Source organism: Macadamia integrifolia, unplaced genomic scaffold (assembly GCF_013358625.1).
Source record: "Macadamia integrifolia cultivar HAES 741 unplaced genomic scaffold, SCU_Mint_v3 scaffold22, whole genome shotgun sequence".
Taxonomy (NCBI): domain Eukaryota; kingdom Viridiplantae; phylum Streptophyta; class Magnoliopsida; order Proteales; family Proteaceae; genus Macadamia; species Macadamia integrifolia.
Window position 1 is genome coordinate 346620 of NW_024868566.1, and position 22580 is coordinate 369199.

At 38.8% G+C, this 22580-nt stretch overlaps 1 protein-coding gene across 10 annotated transcripts in view; it reads right to left on the reverse strand.

Moving 5' to 3' along the window:
- LOC122066027 (eIF-2-alpha kinase GCN2) overlaps positions 1-22580 on the reverse strand; it is a 179517-nt gene that overhangs the window by 106095 nt on the left and 50842 nt on the right. For all 10 annotated transcript variants that reach the window (XR_006136198.1, XR_006136197.1, XR_006136196.1 and 7 more), the window contains 3 exons: positions 10443-10497; positions 8578-8747; positions 2544-2731 (listed from right to left, as the gene is read on the reverse strand). Coding sequence is in view for 6 of the 10 variants with exons in the window: in XM_042629852.1 (XP_042485786.1) it covers positions 2544-2731; positions 8578-8747; positions 10443-10497 (413 nt within the window). In the remaining 4 variants the exon portion in view is untranslated. The remainder of the gene's footprint in view (positions 1-2543; positions 2732-8577; positions 8748-10442; positions 10498-22580) is intronic.

Consider the following 22580-nt stretch of genomic DNA (forward strand, 5'->3'; position numbering starts at 1 on the left):
CTTTGTTCTTTTTTTAAATAATTGTTCTTTGAGAAATGGATATGCTGAATAAATAGGGGAGTTTGGGATGTACATGCAAATGGCTTTGGATCCTACTGGAGTAAATGCAGGTATAGATCATGGTTCTAAATCTCGCCGAGATCTTGGTAATTTCGGTTTTTTTTTTTTTCTTTTTTTTTTTTTCTAAACGAAACACCATACAATTTCTAGTTGTACAATGTTTCGGCCGATATTTCGGTATCTCGACCGAGATTTCGATATTGTCTCGGCGAGATACTGAAATGCTGCAAACCACCTTATATAAATGCATGCTCTTAGTAAGAATTTCGACTGTCTCGCCTGTATCGACTATTTCAGTTATATCTCAGTTCTAGCTGCAATTTTTAACACAAATCACTCCTATTGGCCTCTAATTAGCCACATAGTCACACATTTTGACTTCTAAATCTCTCCTACAACAAGATCTACACATTTCAAGCTTAGGAAAGGTAAAGTTTTTTCCCTAACACATTTTTTTTTTTAAATAGTACATAAATACATGTTGGATGCTTCTAGATTTTTTTTATATGTTAACACTAGAGGCCGATCTATGACCTCACGAAGTCGAAATTTTTTTTTTAGTACACAAATATTTTTTTTATTCTTCTGGTTTAAAAATTCATTTTCCATTAACATAAATTATTACTTTTTATGGTAAATATACCTTTGATGGAAGTCAAATATATATATATATATATACATGTTACTCCCCATTGCCTATTCTACGACTCTATCAGAGTGAATTTTTTTCCAGCCGGTAATTAATTATTTTAATTTTTGAAAAATTAGAAAAATATATTAATAATTGAAAAATAATTTTAAAAATAGGGGAAAATATTTTGTTTTGATTTTAAAAATAAAATAAAAATAGGAGATTAATATTAAAGTGTTTTGAAGCATACATGATACTTGTTATGTTATACCATATTTGATTTTGTTGTATTATGTCATTTAAATATTTTCTAAAACTGATTAAACAAAAAATTATGTAAAAAAAAAAATATAAGCAGCTATCATATACTTGTAAGTTAATAATGGCATTCTTTTTTCTATGCATCAGCATTAGGGTGATATAAAATGGCTAGAGGAGGCGACGAGGAAGGCAGGAGAAGAGGGAGAGGAGGTGGGAGACGTGATAGGAGTAAGGATAGTGGAGAGATTGCATGGAAACACGGTGTGCCAATTGATGGCGATAGGAGGAAAACAGAGTGCAACTATTGTCATAAGAAATTTAAGGGTGGTGGAGCCACAACACTTAAGCAACATTTGGTTGGAAACTGCTCAGATGTGGTTAGATGAACTGAAGTGCCTGATCATATTGCCAAGGCCATAGCTGAAGACATAAAGGGAGGGAATAAGAGAAAAGCGGCTAAGGACAAGGCGAGGATAGAATTTGAGGAGGCACTATATGCTCCCATACATCGATATGATTACTGTTGTACTATTTGGTAACTAATATGCTCAGTGGATGACTTTCGTTGGGACTTGTGAATTAGGGAGTTGCATATTATATTACTCTAGTACTCTAAAATCTATCTATTAGATAATTAATGTTGATGTATGTTTTCATCATGACTTAGATGCATTATTTATTTGTTTTAGTATCATATTATATCCCATTCTAGCAATGAAGTAGGTAAAATCGCCAGAACAGTTCGATGGTTTCTGTTAAACAATGGTTTAATGGTGTAACACCAAAACAATGTCATGTTCTAAATTTTTTGCAAAGTTATGTTCTAAGCATGTTTATCAACCTTAAAACAAGCTACCCACCAAATTTCAGGTCAAAATATGGCTTTTTAACCACCGAAACAGTCAACAAAGTCAAAAAAAAAAATACTGATTTTGAATCCACCGAAACGAAACGAGATTTCGAACCTTGATATAGATAATGGCATCCATTTGCAAGCAAGATATGTAATGGACCACTAGAAGTGGTGAGGAAAGACATGCACAGTTTAGGACTTGTCCCAAAAATAACCTCAAATAGAGTTGATTGGAGGACTAGGATCCATGTAGCTAACCCCATTTAGGTAGGATTTTTTTGAGTTGTGTTGTTGTTCCCTCTCCTTCCACTTTTTTTTTACATTTATATTTCTTTCTGGCTTCTCATGGATCCATGTAGCCGACCCCATTTAGTTGATATAACGCTAAGTTGTTGTTGTTGTATGTAATGGATCATTAATCAATGCATTAAGCCAAAACAGACATTAGCACTCATAAAGTTTCAAGTATTCTCCTGCTTCAGAAATTTCTCAAACGTTTTTGAGAGTTACTACGCAATTGTTTTAGTATCAAACCATTTTTAGCCCAAATAATAGCCATGAGACATCCATCTTGTCATTAAACTTTGCTAAGAGTTGATAAAATAATGATTGAATGCATTTCCCCCAAAATAAGCTAGAAATTAACATAATAAAAATTTCAATTTTCCTAAAATGTAAAATTTCTAATTTTAATATCTTCATCAAAAAGAAAACATAAACTTAAAATGTTTATCTTACCAAGACCAAAATCTCCAATTTTAATGTCATTTCGAGCATCAAAAAATATGTTACTTGGTGTCAAATCACGATGAATGATTCCCTGTCCATGAATGTGAACCAGTCCTTCAACAATTTGGCGAAAATAATGCCATGCATTTTCCTTCTGAAAATTGCTGCTGTCTGACTCAAAGACTTGACGCAGAGTCCTTGCACCATAAAAATTGAAAATACAAATGAATGAACAATTATCAGCGACAAAACAGTATAAATATTGCTAAATGATCTACACTTCACAGCTTTTGGTAAATTTTATAGTCAAGACCACGCTCCAAACATTTCCTCTTAAATAATTAGAAAACATATACATACATATATATATAATATAAGTTCACACCAAATTTAGTGAACCGTACCATGCTACAAATGGACAGGAAGGATAGTGAACTTCTAATGTAATATCAAATCACTAGTGATCCAATCCCAAGTAGGATTTTAAATAAATTTCATATTCAAGAATGAATTAGAAAAATAAAACAAAAACTAGAGAAGGGAAAGAATGGGGGTAAGGGATGCCTATCTCAGGCTATTCTCAGCCTGAGTCTCTCACCCTCAACTATCCCAGTTGATGAACATAACCTATCTCAGGAAAATATTTGCAAATGAAAGAGCCTTCTTTGGATATATGTAGGGATGTACTGGGTCGCTAACTCGTGTTTCATCACTTCCCAAATCCTAGGCTCATGTCCTCAAACCCAAGTCACTTTTTTATGGACTCCCCACCATTCTCTAGCACAACAAATCACCCGGGAGAAAACAAATCGAAGCCTTCGTATCTTTGTCAAGTTATAGTAGCCAAAATATTCCTCCAGAGAATCTAGCCAATCAAGGACTTTGAATGGATCCCTCAGTCTAGCAAAGTAACAAACATTTGGATCCATCCTCGGTTAGGCTTTGATACCAATTGATGTAAGATTGAATCACTACTGATCCAATCCCAGGTAGGATCTTTAGTAAATTCAATAAATTTCAGATTCAACAATAAATCAGAAAAATAAAACATAAAATAGAGAAGAAGGGAAAGAATGGGGGTAAGGGGAATGGGGATGGGTATCTCAGCCTGGGTCTCTCACCCCCAATTGTCCGAGTTTATGAACACAACCTATCTCAAGCAAATTTTTGCAGATAGCAAGAGAAAATTTTCTTCAATCAAATTTGTGTACAATGTTGTAGTCCCTTACAATCTTATATAGAAGACTAAAAGCAAGCTCAGAACACTAAAAAAGAAATTCCTAACCCAATCATTAACTAATTGGGAAACCTAAACTAACTAGAAAACTTAAATAACAAATAAAATAGACTCAAAACAGGACTCTAATTAAAGCCCTCTTTGGTATCATTTTTCTTTTTGACTTTTTTTCACAAAAACGGTTTTGGTTGCATTTGGTATCATTTACGGTGCTTGTTTCTATTTAAAAAAATAAAATAAAAATAATATTGGTAAACACAAATCAAAAAGAGATTAAGAGTCATTTATGTGTTTTGATTAAAATTGATTTTCAGTTATTTTTGCTCTGAACTTTAACGAGCACGTGTTTAAAGTCCCAATATGGAGGGGTAAAGTAGTCATTTGTTTTGTAATTAGAAATCCAAGCCCCTTGCCCCCTCTTCTTCAGCCTAAAGTGGAGAAAGAGAGTTATAAGGAAGATGGGTGAAGGAAACATCTCTTCACACATTTCTTCAAAAAACCATTTGCACATAGAGATACCAAACTATTTCTCACAAAAAAACCATTTTTCTCAAGTAGTTACCAAACCATTTTTATGTTTTGATAAAAAAATGGTATTCATTAATGATTTTTGTTAAAAAGGTAAAAATCAAAAAAGAAAAATGATACCAAAGAGGGCCTAAATTAATAAATTGAATCTCATTTTCCTACTTTCTACCTATAATTTAGGCCCATTAAAGTGGCCTATTACAAAGAAAACCCATGGGATCAAAGGCCCAACACCTACATAACCAACCTAAGGCTTATTTCTAATAAAATAAGCTCTTTAAGTGATTTATCTGCATCAACTTCACTACGCACATCCGAAATGTTTTTAAGTTAGTTCTGTTTTCGGATAAGAAATCCACCCTAATTTATTTAGAGGAAATTTTTATAGGGCTGTAATACGATCGGCTATAATGCATGAGGCAGAATGTTGAGCAATTAAGAAATGTCATATTGAAAAGCTATGTGTAGTAGAGATGAGATGGATGAGCAGAAAAACTAACGAGGACAAAGTAAGGAATGAACGTATTAGAGTTGAATTGGAAGTTTTCCCGATCAATGACAAACTCCGAGAAAGTTGTTTGACATGGTATGGTCATATTCAACAGAGTCCTAAGGATGCCCTAGTAAGGAGTGATCTAATTCCGATTGAAGGAGCTACGAGCAGGCCTAAAATGAACATAGGAGAGGTTGTGAGGAATGACATGCATAGTTTAGGTCTTGTTCCAAGTATGACCTCGGATAGACTATTGGAGGGCAAGGATTCATGTAGCCGACCCCATTTAGCTAAGATTCTCCTGGCACGCTGGGTTGTGACTCTTTCCTCTTACAATCCATTTTCAACTTTCATTTTTCATTCTTTTCATTTCTTCTTTATTCATTATTCATGTTTCATTTCTCATCTCATTTCCCTTCCCTCATTCTGCATCTCTTTATTCCCCCCCCCCCTTTTTGTTCAGACCTAAGTTTTCCCTACTTTGTTTTGCATGGACCCATGTAGCTGACTCCATTAAGTTGGGATAACATTAAGTATGTTTTGTTTTTTACTGTTGTACGCTTCTGACGGTAAAAACTTCTAATAGTCAGATACGAGGACTTAGTGATGCAGGGGGACTACCTAGACAATGGGACTTCCTACCGTTGCTGTCCACGTGGGCTATGTTTGACTCACTGTGACCTAGGTTGGGACTGCAATTGATGGAGGCAGCACAATACGATGATAAACATGGAGACTAGAAACAGAAGACAATGCAGCAACACTCAATAATATTCTTAAAGGAAATTCATTCAAATTAACAGGTACCAATTGGGAGACATGGGGAGTGGAACATGGCAGCGTATTGTTAGTTCAAGCACAAGTCAAATCAGGCAATTCTTCCTCAGTTCATTCAGTCAATAAAAGAAATCAGCAAAATTTTAATAACAGAAAATTATCTTTGAAAACAGCAGTAACAGGGTATTATAATTAATTCAGCAAGGCAGTAATGAGGGGGAGGGAATAGGGAAATCAGAAAGAGATGGGAGGGGAGGGGAGAAATAGCCGAGGGATTAATACCTTACCTGGTACCCAGATCAGAGGAGAGAAAGAAGAAACAGAGCTCACCGTGGGGGAGAGACAACCTGCTTCACGTTAGAACATAATGGGGAAAGAGAAAGAGAGATGTGCACAGTTCCAGAGAGTCTTTTTTTTTCTTCCCAAATTAAATTCAGTCGTGGCCCTTGGCCTTCCATATACAGAAAAATAGTCTCCTAATTTAACCCAACAACTTGGGGCAAATAAAAGAGCATTATTCAGTTTCCTAAACTGACTCGAAGTCTTAGAAAAACAAAAAAAGAGACTAAATATCTAAAATAAATAACTAATAGATCTCCCATCTTGCGCCCAGCTATTCAGTGGGGTCCACGATTGGCTGGCCAATCAGAACGAAAGGAGAGAGAGGGGTGAGGCTAGTCTCCTCTCTCTTCCTTCTTCTCTTATAGTTTTCTCCCACGAAAGTGTCTTCCAGCCATAGTGAAAGTGGCTGGTTTTTGCAGCGGCACCTCTGGTACACTCGGATGTCCCCATCACTTAGCTTATGAAGATCCATAAGGGTTTAGACTATAATTTCGAAGTAAGCAAAGTACTTGATTGACATTAAGCTCAATCCACATAAATGAAGCTGAGAGAATGGTGTATATCAGTATAAATGAATAGTGTTGTCTAGTAAGTATTCTCTGAGTTAGATAGTAAATAGCATGGATAATACTATCAACCCTACCAATCTTAGTACTTCTATCTTCAATCAGTAAATCTCCATTCTACTTATTTGTACCCCCCCCCCTTTGACAGCTTTATGCCATGACCCAATAACTTTCATGTTACCATCAGAAGGCTAGAGTAACTGGACCCATAAAAATTTACAAATAGGACCAAATTTGTTCCTCATGACAGATATAATAGGAGGCTAGCCGTTTCACAAGACACTTGGTGGCATAAGTGTTACAAAGTGTCTAGGTAGAATGTAAATAGGCCTGTGACTCATCCTCACGCTAGTTATAACCTAATCTCTTGTTATAAAATAAAGGTGCCCCCTATCATATTAGACAAACCGAATCATTCTCTCATATTTTATATTTCAACTTGGTATCAAAGACAAAAAACCCTAAATAGTTTTTTTATTTTTTCCGCCGCCACCAATAGGGTTTCCCTCTGCCATTCTTGAGGCTTCGGCCTCCCTAGGTCAAGCATGGTTAATTGAACCATGCCCAGCAACTGGCCACCTAACCCTACCACATGATCCGTCGCCTCCCTTTCATTGCTTGCCACTGTCCTTAGCGTCGTCACCCTGCACCTCCCACCTGCAGCACTACTCCTAGCGCCACCTTGCGCCTGCCTTGCACCACCCCGGCAGCCCTCGCTGCTGGCCTGAAGCGCTGCTGCCACTTGTGCCTCCACCACTGCAGCCCACACTACCTATGGTATGTTAATTGACTATGTGCCCTGGTATGCAGCAGTACCCCGATCTGCCTTTTGACTTCTTCAAATCCATCTTCCTTGAGCTCTCCTCCAACTCTATGGCTGAGGGTGATAAAAGCACCGTGATGGTCGACTCTGGGAGTTGTAAGGCGTCTCATGTTGGGGCTTCTGTCCATCACCCCGCTCTCCAACCAGGTCCAACAAAGCTGAATAAGTCTAATTATCTTCCCTGGTTGTGTGCCTGCCTACTGATCATACGGGGTGATTACTTTTCGAGATACTTGACTGATGACAAGTCTCGGCCACCTGAAGGTCCTGCTTTCAACACCTGGTTGGCCCATGATGCACTGGTTATGTCTTTTTCAGCTCAATCTTTGCAGCCCCGTCCATGAAGAGATTGAAGATGTCCTCGAGAACAAGTTTACTACGATGCAGGGTGGCAAAGGCTACTATTCTTTTTTATCAAGTGAAGGGGATGACTTATACATGACTGTACATGGATCCATGCTGAAAACTTCAAGTGTCTCAACATAGATCTCAACAAGTGTTACATGTACTTCTTTCACTCGTCATAGTCAAATGATTTAAGAGGGGGGAGCTGATGCAGATTGATTCCTAGGGCCGAAATACAGCCAAAGGAATCCTACAAGGCTTAGATTACACGCCACCTAAAGTGGCCAAACCAAACCTCAAAGACCCCCACTCAGACCAGGGAATTGGCCTCCTTTGGGGTCTGGCTCATGAGATCTTGAATTCTCCATTCTTGACCTAATTCAAGAATTGTCATAACTTCAGTATTAGTCATCAGTTTGCGCTGATATTTTGAGGTCTAATTCCTAATATTAATCCCTCCATCCGATGGTAATTTCTCCCCAATCCCTTTTGAGTGTTGCTGTGATATTTGATTACTACTTGTTTTCTGTGTTTTAACCTAGCTCTTAACCTGTGGCTGGACTTTAAAGGCTACTGCCTATTGTTATCTTAGGCTGATGTTGTTTCTTACATATGTAGGGTATTGTTAGGAGGTTAAAGGACTGTTTTACCTACTGATGAATTGATATACATATACTGTTATAAGTCTGAAGTCAGTATCTATTACTCCCCCTATCGTGGGAAACATAAAATTGTACCCCACGGTACAAGGGTCTAGGGGTCCACTCTTTGAAAACAACTATGATCTTGATAAGCTTATAAAGGCAGACCATTCTGAAAAGTTTTACTCAATTTATAAATATACATTTTAATGTTAAAAAAAATAATAACATATTTGAAACATTAATAATCTCAAAGTAACATGAACCAAGCATAATTAATAAATTACGCACCCAGGACAATATTCCATTTGTATGTAAAGGTATGTTGATTCAACTTTGTTCTCAGGTCCAGTAGCATTTCTTGAGCTCACCGCCCTGTAGCTGCAACTGGAGCTCCCACCAGTTCTTGAACCCCAGAAGGTATCACCATGAGAACCACCAACTTCTGTTTCAAACCATGCCTGGAGGAGCAACAACAATTAAATCATTCAGTCCAGCAGTTAGAATAAAACAGTTCCCAGTTTAACATAATGTACTGATCTGTTATTTCCTTTAAGCCATTGTCGTGGTCACTTTTCATAACCCCATAACCTCTACCCCGCCCCCCAGTTTTATTTCTTTTAGTTTTATAACCCAGATTCAACCCTGATCCTTTCCCCACCATCACTTCCTACTAGCACAGCCCTAGAAATCTGAAACCTTAAACTATGCGACAAGGCAGAACATGGTGAACTAGTCTGGTTCAGCTCAAAGGCTCCACCAGAAATTCCAATTGGATTAGGACGAATACAAAATTTAAAGTATTATTTTAACCATATCAGAATACTCTAAAGCACATAAATTAATCAGCACATTTAGGAGAACAATCTGCAAAAAAAAAGAGGCTCCAAGTGAATTTAACAAGCAACATAGAATGAGTTGCAATATTGTTAGAAGTCATCAATGAGAGGGGAGGGAGAGAATCTTGATTAGTGCTGATCTCGATTCCTCTCCCATAGGGGTGTTATGTCTATTGGTGTTTATTTCCCATTATGCCCTTGTTATGTATGTGCTATATATATATTGAATGAAGTGGGCAGTCCCAAACCTAAGGTTGTGACTCCCAAAGTTACAGCCATCTCTTGTTCTCTTCCTATTTCCTATTTATTTACATGGTATTAGAGCTTGATCCTTAAACAAATCAAGTCTTAGTTATCACTACATCAACTAGTAACAAACCCTCTTCTTCTTCTTCGTTGGTTGTTACCGGCTGATCCTAGAGGTCACATCAATTTTCAGAGGAGGTGATTCCATCCTGTAGTTTTCGAATTTTTGGTATGGAGGCATAATTGATCAGAATCAATCAACTGTTTTAAGGAACGACTCAAGTTATTGGTGGTATGTGTTACTGATATGATTCAACTTGTCGAAGACAAGATTTCCTCCTAGTGTAGAGTCTGATTATCATGCCATAGCACACGTCACTTGTGACTTGATGTGGGTGAAGCAGTTATCGGCAGAACTTGGGTTTGAGTGCACTTCCTCTAAGCAGTTGTGGTGTAATAACCAAGTTGCTATTCATATTTCGTCAAATCCAGAGTTCAATGAGAGAACAAAACATATTAATGTAGATTGTAACTTTGTTCGAGAGTAGCCGCAGAAAGGAGTTATTTTAACAAGTCATGTTCGCAAAGGAGAACAACTGGTAGATGTTTTCACTGTCTCTAAGGAGTGGCAGAGTTGATTACATTTGTAACAAGCTGGGCATGATTGACATCTATGCTCCAACTGGAGGGGGAGTGTTAGAAATCTAAATGAGAGGGGAGGGAGAGAATCTTGATTAGGTGTTGTTAATCTCAATTCCTCTCCCCCTTAGGGCTGCTTATGTCTTCTGGTGTTTTTTTCGGCTATGCCCTTGTTATTTATTTGCTATAAATATTGAATGAAGTGGGCAGTCCCAACCCTAAGGTTGTGACTCCCAAAGTTACAGCCATCTCTTGTTCTCTTCCTCTTTCTTATTATTTACACTTCGCATAAATGCTACAAATGCACTAGGTCAGAGAAAATGTAGTATCTGATTGCAACCACCAAGATTAAAGAATGGGAGACAAAAAATTAAAATAAATAAAAAATAAAAAATAAAAACAAAAACTGAATAAGCTATAGACAAGTCGAACCTGATAGTATCGGACGACATGTTGATGCTGCAAACGGGAAAGTGTAGCTACCTCCCTAAGTACCTTGTAGCGCCATATAAACAAGGCTAACATTTAGATAAGTAAAGGCATCTTTCAGACTACATAGGTAAGAAAGAATGTTAGAATACCAAAAACCAGAAAAAATCCTAGATGCTCAGTCTTATGACTCTAACCCAACTTTCTCATGTGTAAACAACTTGCAGATTTTTATAAGAATAGATTTACAAGATAGTAAAACAAAAATAAGAATAAGACCACATAATAGGGGCTGATCATAATGATGTCGATGCACATTATGGAAGGAAATATGAGAGGAAGAAGGGTCCAGCCTTAGTCCACCTGAGTGGCTAGGGTCCAACCAAGGAGCCAGCTAAACCCCTACTTGGTCCACCTAAGTGGCTAAGTATAAATAAGGGCCCATTGGGACCATCGGCTAGGGGGATAATTAGTAGTTGTTTTAATTAATTAGTGGGCCCATTCGGCCCATCGGGTTGAGTAAGTGGTATGTCAAGTCCAAATTGTCTTAGGACTCTATTTGTTTTCCACGTAGGTTTATTATTCCTAATCCAATTTTGAATTCTTAGTTGTAGTAGGAGTATCTAGTCCTATTTGGAAACTAGCTCCTAGTAGTAGGTTGATTGTTATTCTGCCCTCTATAAATAGAGGAGCCTATGTACTCATATTTTTAGATTTGAATAAAGAAAATTGCAGTCATTATGTTAAAACAACTGAGATGCCCTGGCCGGGACAGCCACTCTTCCCCCACAATCTCCTACTTCTTTCCTTAACTTCTGCAATTATTTTTCTGTTTTCTGTTCTGTTACAGCAGGGTTCGATTTAAGAATTCAGACCTAATCTTGGGAGCCAATCGATCTCTTCTTTTGGCCAATTCAGAGGTCTGATCTGCAGGGCCTTTTAAGGACTGGTTCAACTCTTCAAGGGGGCCACTCAATCTCTGTTGACAGCTGTTCACTTCTGGTTTCTTCTGCAGTTCTTGATTTTTTCTCTCCTAGGTCAGAAATCAAGAACCTTCATAACTCTGCAACCAGCTGTCAGAATCTGCTAATATTTGGGGGTTTTGTTCCTCACATCTGGGCCTACAATCGACCAGAAGATCAGCTCCATCTGAGCCCAGACCCGCCAGCCACAGGTCCCACTCTTGGGCCCTGTGCAGGTCCTTTTCTCTCTCCTCTGTTTTGGTCTCTTTTCTGGTTTTTTTATGGTATTGAATTGCTTGTTTGCTTTGTGGGATAAATTACTCCAGTGAGTGTTCTTCGAGGCTGCTGTTCTAAGGTCTATTACAGTGATACTAATTGGGGTTGTGCTTGCAGGGGTAAGTTCTTGAATTTACTCCTGCATTACATAATGCTTTGAGTAGATCTCAATATATTTAAACACACACTACAACTGGAATGAAAATTAGTAGTGGAACATCATCCCCTAGACATGGTCTAGGAAGTACAAACCATGTTTTACCAAATCATCAGCCGCCTCATTTGCACTTCTTAGCTTCCAATGAAACTGAACCTACATTTGAGAAACAAGGTACCAAATGGGTCTGATATAAGGAGTGCAAAGACAAAACTTCTTTGCTGCTCCTCTATCAATCAACATTGGCTGAATCGCACTATAATTCTATAAATAGCATTACCGAATCCCTTCGTGATCAACAAAGCCCACCTCTATTTCTAATACCATTTGCTCTGAACTTCTGACAGAAACCCCTTCACCAATTAGTCTGGATTCTGGAAAAACCCCCAGTTGATGACCATTCCATCTCTTTATTATAACCCCAAACAACCGAAGGCCCCATATTGTCTAATGAGCATCCATCCATCCATCAACATTCAATTTAACCAAACTTTCTGCTGGTGGCTGCCACAGAATTACGGTCCATAGTTGTCAAGGAGTCGCCACCTAGGCTTCCAAGAGCCTTCTTGGGTCGAAGGAGACAGCATGCCTTGTTTGATATGACAAAGGTGACCACCTTGGATGCCTTGACGGCGCCATGCAGCCTTGTGACAGCATGACTTATATTATACCAGTTTTTGACACTTCATGAGTTATGTTAATTTATGTTTATTGTTTTGTGCTGTGCATCTTTCCTATTACTCTCATCTTTCTACTCTCACCCTTCTTCTCTCCTCTCTCATCTTTGCATGTCCATTGTTTAGACTTTTTTTCCTATTGTGTTTTGTGGGGTTCCATGAAGCCAACCACATTAAGTTGGGATTGAGGCTGAGATTATTGTAGTTGCTTTTTGATGAATATACGTATAGAGTATCCTATGCTTGTGATGATGTACTGTAATTGAAAGACTCAAAACAGTAACCAAGATAACCAGGATCTACAACACGAACAATATTTCAGAATTCAAAAAAAAGAATTGAAGAGATTAAAACAACTAAGGGAAACACAACAGAACTCGAGAGGGGCAACTTGGTAATTTCTAGCAATAAATCTAGCCCCAAATTAGTGTTCAGAAATTTGGTCAACAATACCTAATCGATCTCTGATTTCAGAAGTAGAATTAATTCACAAAACTGAAGTAAACAGTAGGTGTTTAGAACAGAAACAGCAACTTGGTTCAGAATCTGAAAAGGCAGGGGGCAGCATTGAAAATAAGAGAATATCTCCATATCTGACCGTAAGAATGATCCCAAATTTGAATTGATTCCTATTTCAATGATGTAAAAGGTCCGGTCAAAAATTGGATTCGGCCAGACGGCTGGTTTGCTTAAATCTCAAAAAACACCTTGCATCCAACCTTCTAGAAGACTTGAACAAATTGAAGAGAAAACTTGAAGAACAGGTGGAATAAGTAGGCCATTTTTAAGGTAACTGTTAGCAAAGATTCGAAAACAACTTCGAACAGATGTAGCGTTATGTTACCTTCAATCCTCAAGTGAATATATGAGGGGTGAAAGAAAAGAACCAAAGCCAGTCCTTCCTTTTGGTAGGGAAAACGACCACTTGTAGTAACAGAATAAAGTATTGAAAGATAATAAGAATAAGAAAACCAATAACAAAAGATTATCAATAACGAACCATCCGGGTTTTGCACCGCAATTGGATCAGACACCAATTTCGTCACCTTGATCAAACACAAGGAAGTCTTCACACATGAAGAGGAGCAGCGACAAATTCGTGTACAATACTGGGCCCCCATAACAACATTATATAGAAAACTCAAAAATAGACTCAACCACTAAAATGGAAAGGCCTAACTCAATCCTTAACCAAATACGACACCTAAATTCACAAGGAATCTGAAATAACAACGAAAATAAACTTAAAACAAGACTGGACTTATAGACTCCCCCAACCTTCCCCCAACCTAATTAAAACACTTAATAATAAGTAAAATAAAGAAATAAAGATATTAACTTAACTAATCCCGTATGCCTAACCTATACCTATATTAAAGGCCCATTAATGTGACCCATTACAAAGAAAAACCTTGGAACTAAAGATCCAACACACATATAACCTATCACAAAGCTTATTTCTAATCAAATAAGTCCATTTTGATGACAAATCTGCATCAACTTGTTTATTATAAGTTGGTTTTCTAATATAAGGTCATTACTAACATAATTATATCATATTGCATTGACATGGCTTTTGTGTTGCATGTAAGCATAATTATATAAAATCAAGGAACTAAATCTCGGGATTCGCATAGGTTTCAACCTGGGCCAAAACCACCTAAACCAGGTATTTTTTTTCTGGGTTATTGCTAGAAATTTGGGCCAAAATTTCGGTCGAAACCCTGTATTTTTTCAAAAATTTCCACCAGACTATGTTTCATCCCTGGGTCCACCAAAACTACCAAAATTTCGGCCGAGATGTCTGAGATTTAGTTCCATGTATAATACTATCATTGCTAAATTACTTATGTTGCGGGCCTAGGGAGTGATGAGATCTTGGCCATAGTTGTCAAGGCGGCATCTTGGTGTCTAGGTGTGATTGCCTTGGGCCTAGGTGACAGTTGCCATATTGCACTACATTTCGCCTATGCTTTGATACTTATTTATGCCAAATATCATTTAAATAAATAAGAAAATACCCCCTAGTTGAATAAAAAAAAAAAAAAATAGTTTAAAAATCAATCCAAAAGAATAAGAAGTCAATCCCCCAATTCAAGATCAAAAAGTAGATCTTTGGTTGAATTTTAAATCCTGGGGTTTTTCTCAATTTGGAAAATTTTATAAATCTAATCATGGTAAAACATTGTTAAAAACCAAAAGTCCAATAAAATAATCTTTCGTTTTGATGTCCATAAAATTATTTTCATTCACACAATTTTAACAGCATTCGCACACTTTAAAATAAGTTTGACCGGAACATAACTCTATCATTACAACTCATATTTAAGTAATCTTAGACTCATTGGAAAGCTGGCTTTGTATTATACCTAATACAAAAAGTCTATAAAAATAAAATTATTTGACCAGTCAAACTAATTATAGAACAAGAGCATTTCTCTAAATGTTGTTTTTTTACGACTTAATGTTGATTTTTGATGACTCTATGTGGCTTAATGTTGATTTTCGATAACTTGATGTGGCTTAATGTTGATTTTTATGATACAAGGTATTTATAGCATACTAAATAATGTTAGAAAGAGAGAAAACAAAAAATAACACTTGGTCGCCTTAGGCGCCTTGTTCGCCTTAAAGGAGGCAACTTATCGCCTAAATGCTTAGGCAGCCTTCCGATGTTTTGGTTCGCCTTGGCGCCGTGCCAACTCTGCTCTTGGTTCAGTCTTGGGGCCAACGAATCCTTACTATTAGGATCATAGGGAAGTGAGAACAGTAAACACAAACAAGAGAATAGATAGGGAGAAAAGGGGGAAGAAGATAAGATAGATGGTAGGGTCACCCACGCACACCTAGGCCTCTCACCTCAAGGCTTCTCACCTCACATGGGACTCTCCTATACTGTTTCTCGCAACCATTGGCAAAAACCATAACTAAAATTTCATTCAAATTGCCAAGGAGAAGGAAGAGTCAAGGAGTGGGGAAGGTGCGAAAGCCGCTCCCAAGAACAAGACTAAGTATGTCGTGAACCATGGAACCCAAAAATCCACAAACTACACCAAGTATGTCGTGAACCATGGAATCCAAAAGTGAACACCTTATGTAGTTCCATTCATCTTACAGGCAGCTCCTTATATAGTGGCTATGAGGGTTCTAGACTCCTATGGGAACTACCTCCTAGATTTTTTTGACCAATTAATGAACTTTACATTTTCAAGGTCTTTAACAACTAACAAGAAAACCGACTTATTGACTGAAATAAGACTTCAATACTTTAGATACTAGTTACTACTAACTAGTTTTGCATTTCGATTTCAAAACATGCATTACTTGCTTTTGACCGATCTTGACTGAGTCTTGGACTGGAATTAATTGATCCCATTTTCAGCACACATACATTAAATACTCTAGACCCATCTTGATTGGAGTTCACTGAATTCTACCAAAACAAATAAATGTTTGGAATAGTAATTATTTGCATCAAGGAGACTTAGGGACCCCCAAAGCCTTGGGCTGCCTATTTTTCTTTAGAATATCATCGGACCCTGGTATCCAAATAACTGACCAGCAAGTATCTTTTTAAAATCATATCCACCACATAAAATTAGCAACTTTATTTCTGATCATAGTTATTAAGGCGGGAAGGTGTCCAAGGCGCTTGAGGGTCTTCCGAAGCGCTTTGGCAATAGACGGGCATAAGGCGTCGCCTTATTGAATAAACTGTTCTAGTGTTGTTTTTTTTTTTTTTTTTTTTTTTAGGTAACCATTTTATATTAAAAATTATATAATTCAAATTATATGGTAAATAATAAATAAAGGTTAAAGATTCATATCAATGCAAGATATTCATCAGAAAAACAAATCAATAAAGTGAATAAACTAAGTTGATCTTTATCAAAGCTTATAATGTAACTATGAAACATCATCATAAATATAATGATGCAAAGGCTGTCAAAATTCATAAGTATTTATTACACATACCTCTATGAGGCTGAAATTAGTGCCTAAGGTTATCTACTATATTTTTACTCTAATTATGGCTACTACTAAGGTCAGTATTGCTGGAATGGGAAAAGAAAACCAGGAAAGAATAAAAGAAGAGACGGAAGTCTTGCTGGAATGGAAAGAGGAAGAATGAAGGAAGAGAAGAAGGGATTAAGTAAAGAGGAATAGAAACAAAGAAGAAGAAAAAAAAAACAGATGAGAAAGAGATCTTAGTTCAGTAATAGAGAATTGGAAAAGGAAGAAGAAAAAAAAAAAAAGAGTACCTTGCTGGAGCCAGAATGGCTTGAGGAAGACTCATTGGAGAAAGAATCGCTGGAGGAGAGTCGCCAGAGTTGGAATCGACGGAGGAAGGAACACTGATGCTTTACTTCTCCCAAACGAAGATGAAAACAGCCAAAAGGATTTTGTGGATTTGTGATTTGTTCAACCAAAGTATGGTCTTTTACTTTATATAGACATGATCCCATAGTTCTCAAGTGTATAGAATTCCATAGACTTGCCAATCACAACAAAAGATATGGAATCTATGGTAATATATTTATTAAAAAAACAAAAAAAACAAAAACAAAAACATAAAAGGTGTCTACCTTGGTCGTAAGTGATGCGGATCCACGTTCCAAAACCGGAATCGGATCGCTTATGGGCCCACAAGAATAATAGATAGTTCAAAAAAAAAGTTTGGGTAGCAATTCCGTAACATAAGAAACAAACAGGGCTTTAGAAGTAACTAGATAGCAACTGGGGTAGTTCTGGAACTAAAACTTTAACATAAGGGACTATTCTGGAAATTTAAAGAAAGTGAGATTATAGAACAAAAGTTCAGTCAAAGGGGGGGGGGTTTATGTAATTATAATAGTCTGTCCTTGTAACATAGAGAATCATCTTCTTCTTCCTCACGATAAGCAAAATCATGGGTGTGAAGGTGAACCCAAAAATCGATCCAGCTGCCTGACCAAGGTTCTAACCCTCACAAAAAATCTGGGAACAGGTATGTCTTCCCCAACCGTGTTGAATCCAAGCTGCCAATCTTCAAACGGAGAAGCTGAAACGTGAACTACGCTACTGCAGTCAATCCTGGCGCAAGTTGTAGAACCAGATTTGGTTTCGACTCGATTCCTCGCAGCAGGACCAAGCTTGGGAGGTAATACTCTAGGGTCTGAGTTACCTTCAAGGCAGCTCCCTTCGACTTAAGACTCTGAGTCAATCGGTAAAAGGACAAGGGTTCAGCAAGCTCCCTGTTGTAGTTTGGTTTTACCGCCCAGCAGAGAAGGTGAACAGTAACCAATGAAACAAAGGGTAAACAAACGTGAGAATAAGAAGTAGGGAAGAAGAGAAGATGGAAGAGAAGAGGAGAAGATAAAGTTCAGAAAAGAGAGGGGTATGTGGTCACGGCAGCCATGGTTTCAAGCCCAAAAAACTTCAATCGACTTTTAATTCTTCAAATCTGAATCATTCTCCATTACATGGCTATACAAAGAAAAATAAAAGCATAACATTGGAAGCTAATTAAAAATGGAAACTACCCTAAATTGGCAACTGAAAAAACAATTCAATCTTCCTACTAACTTGACCACACCCTACACTAACAATTAAAGGAAACAAATCAAATAACTAAAAGATTATTCCCAAATCATCCCACGCCCAACTGCATCAGTAAGGCGGTCGTCTTACGTGAAACCCATAAAGCGCATGACTGCCTTAGCCTACCCATACTGCCTTAACTCTTTGGCAACGCCTTAATGACTATGTTTCTGATTTTGTCAAGTACCATATGGAAATCAGAAAACTAGACACTAGATAGTCTTGTATTTCACCCCTTCCGTAAGCACGAAAATGTGGCTAATAAGATTCCTTCCCAAAGAATCTACCCATTTTTCTCACAAGGCACCCATGCCATATTAGAAACATAATTTTACAATTAAAAAAAAAAAAAAAAATCTAACACATCGGAAAAAAAATTGAAAAGTGGAACTCAACCTATTTAGCAAAGGACTAATAATGAAATAGATGGTTGACAACCCCCCCTCCCCAATACACATAAGAAATACATGAGAAGAGATGGGAGTGGTACATCCAACTTCTGAATGAAATCCAGTCACAAAATCTTGAAGGATCAATATTTACTATGAAATGAAAGGGGAAAAGACTGACAAAAAGTTATTAAACCAAAACTAAAAAGTGAGGAAAGTAGAATGGATGAGCTTTTGGAAACAAGCGAACATACTGAAACACAATACGAATATACAATCCAGTGGCATGTTACATCAGATATGAGAGATCGTCCTGCTTGAGTGGAAGATATTTGATCTCAGAACTTTGTGTTCCTTTACAGGTATCCATTTTTTATTATACACTGGATGGCACTATTAGTGGGGGTGATAATGCAAGCATTGTAGGGTACGATCCAAGCAAAGACCCAAAGAGGAAGGTCAAATCTAATGACCCTCGGTGGAAATACAGATATTACCCTGATCTTGTAGACAAAAACCTTGTCAAATGCAATCTTCGTAAAAAGGATCTCAAAGGGGGAATTAAAAGGTTAAAGAAACATTCGGTGGGTGGATATGGAAATGATGCTAAGTGCACCAAGACAACTGAAGCAATTGCTGCAAAGATGCATCCCAATTTTATGCACAATAAGAAGTTGGTTTTTCTCGATGACGATGATGATGTTGATGAGGGAGGAGAGACATATGTAGAGCTTGAAGAGCAAACTCAGCGGATACAGTCTGAATCTGGTAGGTCCCAATCTTCTAACAAAGTTTTTCCAAGCTCTAGGACAGCTGCTAAGAAAAAGAGAATTGTCATTCAGCCACAAGTAAGGTGTCCCATGGATGCTCATGTGAGATGGACTCCTAAACAAGCGGTTGCTGAGAGGCAGCTTAAAGGTGCTACTCAAACTAGCTCAGAACAACAGAAGAAAAAAATCAGAGTTGATAGTCAAATTGCAGACTGGATTTATCATTGTGGTACCCCATTTATGGCACTTAAGTCAAGGAGCTTTCAAGATTTAGGATCATCGGGATAACAGAGCAATAAGGAAGGAACCCTAAGCGATCTGTAAGCAAAGGAGCGAAGGAATCCCTAAGTCGCCACTCTGGAGCAGCCTAACTGTGAGGCTGGGCTGCTCCCCGCCCCCCTCTCACCCTCCCTTCTCCTTCTCTCATCCTTTCCCTCTCACCCGCTCTCTCTTCTTTCTCCTCCACTCTCTTTCTCTTCTTCTTCTTCTGTTTGGAGCTAGGTTGTCTCGGTTGGAGATGCACCTAGGCTGCCAGCCCCGCAGGTTGCCATTCCTGCTAGGCCTGTCTCCAGGCTCGTTTGGTTAGCCTGGTTGGGCCAGTAGTTTCGTTGCCTCCAACCCCGTTCGCCTGCTCTTCACCGGTCATCATCTTGCACTGTTGTGTGGTCGCCAGCTGGCTTGCTGCTGCCAACGGCCGCCATTCGCCTTCCTCCTAGCGAGCTCGGCCAACAGCCGATTTGCTACCAGCTACATGGCCAGTAGCCTGCAAGGCTGCCAACTATGCTCGGATGGAAGCCCCTTTGTCGTCGCCTTCCAAAAGGCCGGCGCCCCTTTGCCGTGGCAGTCACCTCTGCTTGGCCAGCTGCCCACTTGGTCGTGCCCTCGGTCGTGGTTGCCTCTTGCTGGTGGTGATCTGATTCTCGTTTTGGCAGCTTGGAAGATGAAGGTTGATTCGATAGTTAGGGTTTGTGGAACCCTACTTGGAATTGACCTTTTTTTTTTTGTGAATAAATAATTCATTACCAAAGGAGAAGAAAAAACTTACTCCTAGAGAGGGTGGGAGAGAAAAAAAGACAGCAAAAACAACCCTCAAAGAGGAGTTGCGGCCCTGATCACGGAGCTTGGAAGCTCCCAGGAAGCAACAATGTGACAGTTTCATGGGGAGGGATTACAAGAGGAGATTACATTGAAAATCTTGCTTTTAACATCAAAGAAGATGGAGCCCTAAATCTTCCCAAGCGGCTTAGAATTGGAGGTCCATTTTCTATGATTTCTTTCCATCCAAATTTGGTTTAGGATATAAGCACAGAAAGCAAGCTTGCCCACAATATCACAAATGGTCTTCCCCTGAAACGTCATATCCACCCAAATCCACTCCCTCTAGAAGGGGAGGATTCTCCTGTAAGAAGGCAAACATTTGGACAACACCAATTTCCAGATGGAGGCGGATACTAGGCAATCAAAGAAGAGATGATCAATATCTTCAAAATGAGCACCACAAAGATAGCATAGAGGGGGAGCCGTAATTCTTCTCTACATAAGGAAAGCATGCGTAAGCAAGCAATTAGTGAAGACTCGCCAAGCTATAGAACTTTGGCGAGGGATATAATGCTTGAACCAAATAAGCTTGTGCCAAGGGGAGGTAAAGCCATGAGCCCTAACAAAATTCCAAGCCGCCATAGCACTAAAAAGGTCGAAGCTGGATGGGGTCTAAACAATAGAATCCTCACTCCTCTGATGAGATCCAGGGACGACCGGCAAAGAGTTCCAAACTCCACAAGCTAGGCATCATAAGTGACTGGGGCACATTCCAAACTCATCTCTGACTGTCTCCCCAATCAGACCTTCCTTATCTCCAGGCACATTCTAGTCTCCCCCCCCTGTTGCCTTTGCTGGATGGCACTGAAGACTCTAACCACCTTTTTTTCTCTTGCCCCTTTTCCTCTTCCATCAAGAAAAAGGCCCTCCAGCAGAAGCCCTCTCCCTTTGATCCAAGAATGGATCTGGGTCGACATGACGTTTGGCGGATCCTCCATCTGTGACAAGGCCCGAAGTTCGCCTTCCATGCTACCATCAACCATCTTTGGATGGAGCGAAAGCTTTGTATATGGACTTCCAACCCATGATCTTATGATAAGATTTGGAAAGCCATCTACTTTGATGTAAGCTCCAAACTCGGATGCCTTCGCCATTGTTCTGTTAGAGATACCCCTAGGAACAGACTAACTGTTGCTTCCTGGGGTCTCCCCCTTCCATCATCCCCCCCACCCCCCCCCCCCAAAAAAAAAAAAAACTTGTTCCCCCCTATGTTGTAATTCCCCACTCCCCTTTTGTTATCCTAATGTAATGGCTTAGTATCTGGTTGCTTTGGCCTCCTGCCTTTTGTTTCTCTTGTCAGGCTTAGCTTCTCCCCCCCTTTCTCCCTCCTTATATATTATTCTCCTCTTTTAGCAATGATATTTTTATTCATCCAAACAAAAAAAAAAAAGGGACTGGGGGTCCAATTACCAGAGGTTAAGATATCAGCAACAAGAGCATGCATATGGGAAAGAACACCCTTAGGATTCTAAGGATTGAGCCAAAGGTAAGTAAAGGATCCATCCACAATCTGAGGGGAGATAGCTTCAGAGGCAAGAGGTTTAAGAGAGAAGATTTTGCGCCAAACCCAATAAGCAGCATCAGAAGAATTCGCACAGTCCCAGAGGTGTCAAATTTGAGAATGGATGAGTAAGCCCAATCAACCCAGATCTTATTCTTCTTAGAGACCAATTTCCATATTAGCTTGATAATACCCACCGTGTTGACATCTTTGGTGCATCTCAAACCCAACCCTCCTTCAGATTTGGAGAGGAAAACAACAGCCCAGCTGATCAGCCTATGAAATTTGGAGCATTCGCTTCATTTCCAAAGGAAGGAAGCAAAAACGGATTCAAGCTAGAATGATGGATTTAGGCAACATGTAGATACCAGACCAAAGATGTATGAGGCTTGAAAAAAAGATCTAATAAGCTCCAACCAACATGCAAAGGATAGCAGCTTTCCTTTCCAAGGTTAGAGACGTTTTCTAATGAGATCAAGCATTGGGGTGCAGTGATGCACGGAGAACCTTGCAGCGTTGCAGGGATCAGAGTCATGACTAAGGGCAAAACCAGTCTTCTCAAGCAAAGAGGCATTGGCATTTTTAGAAACTTCAGCCATGAAGATAAAAGATTTACTAAGGCTGATGCGGAAACAACACATAAAGCAAACTAATTCAAACATTGCATAATAGAATCCAAGGAGGTAGCATCAGCTTTGGAGAAGATCATCAGATCGTCTACAAATGCAAGA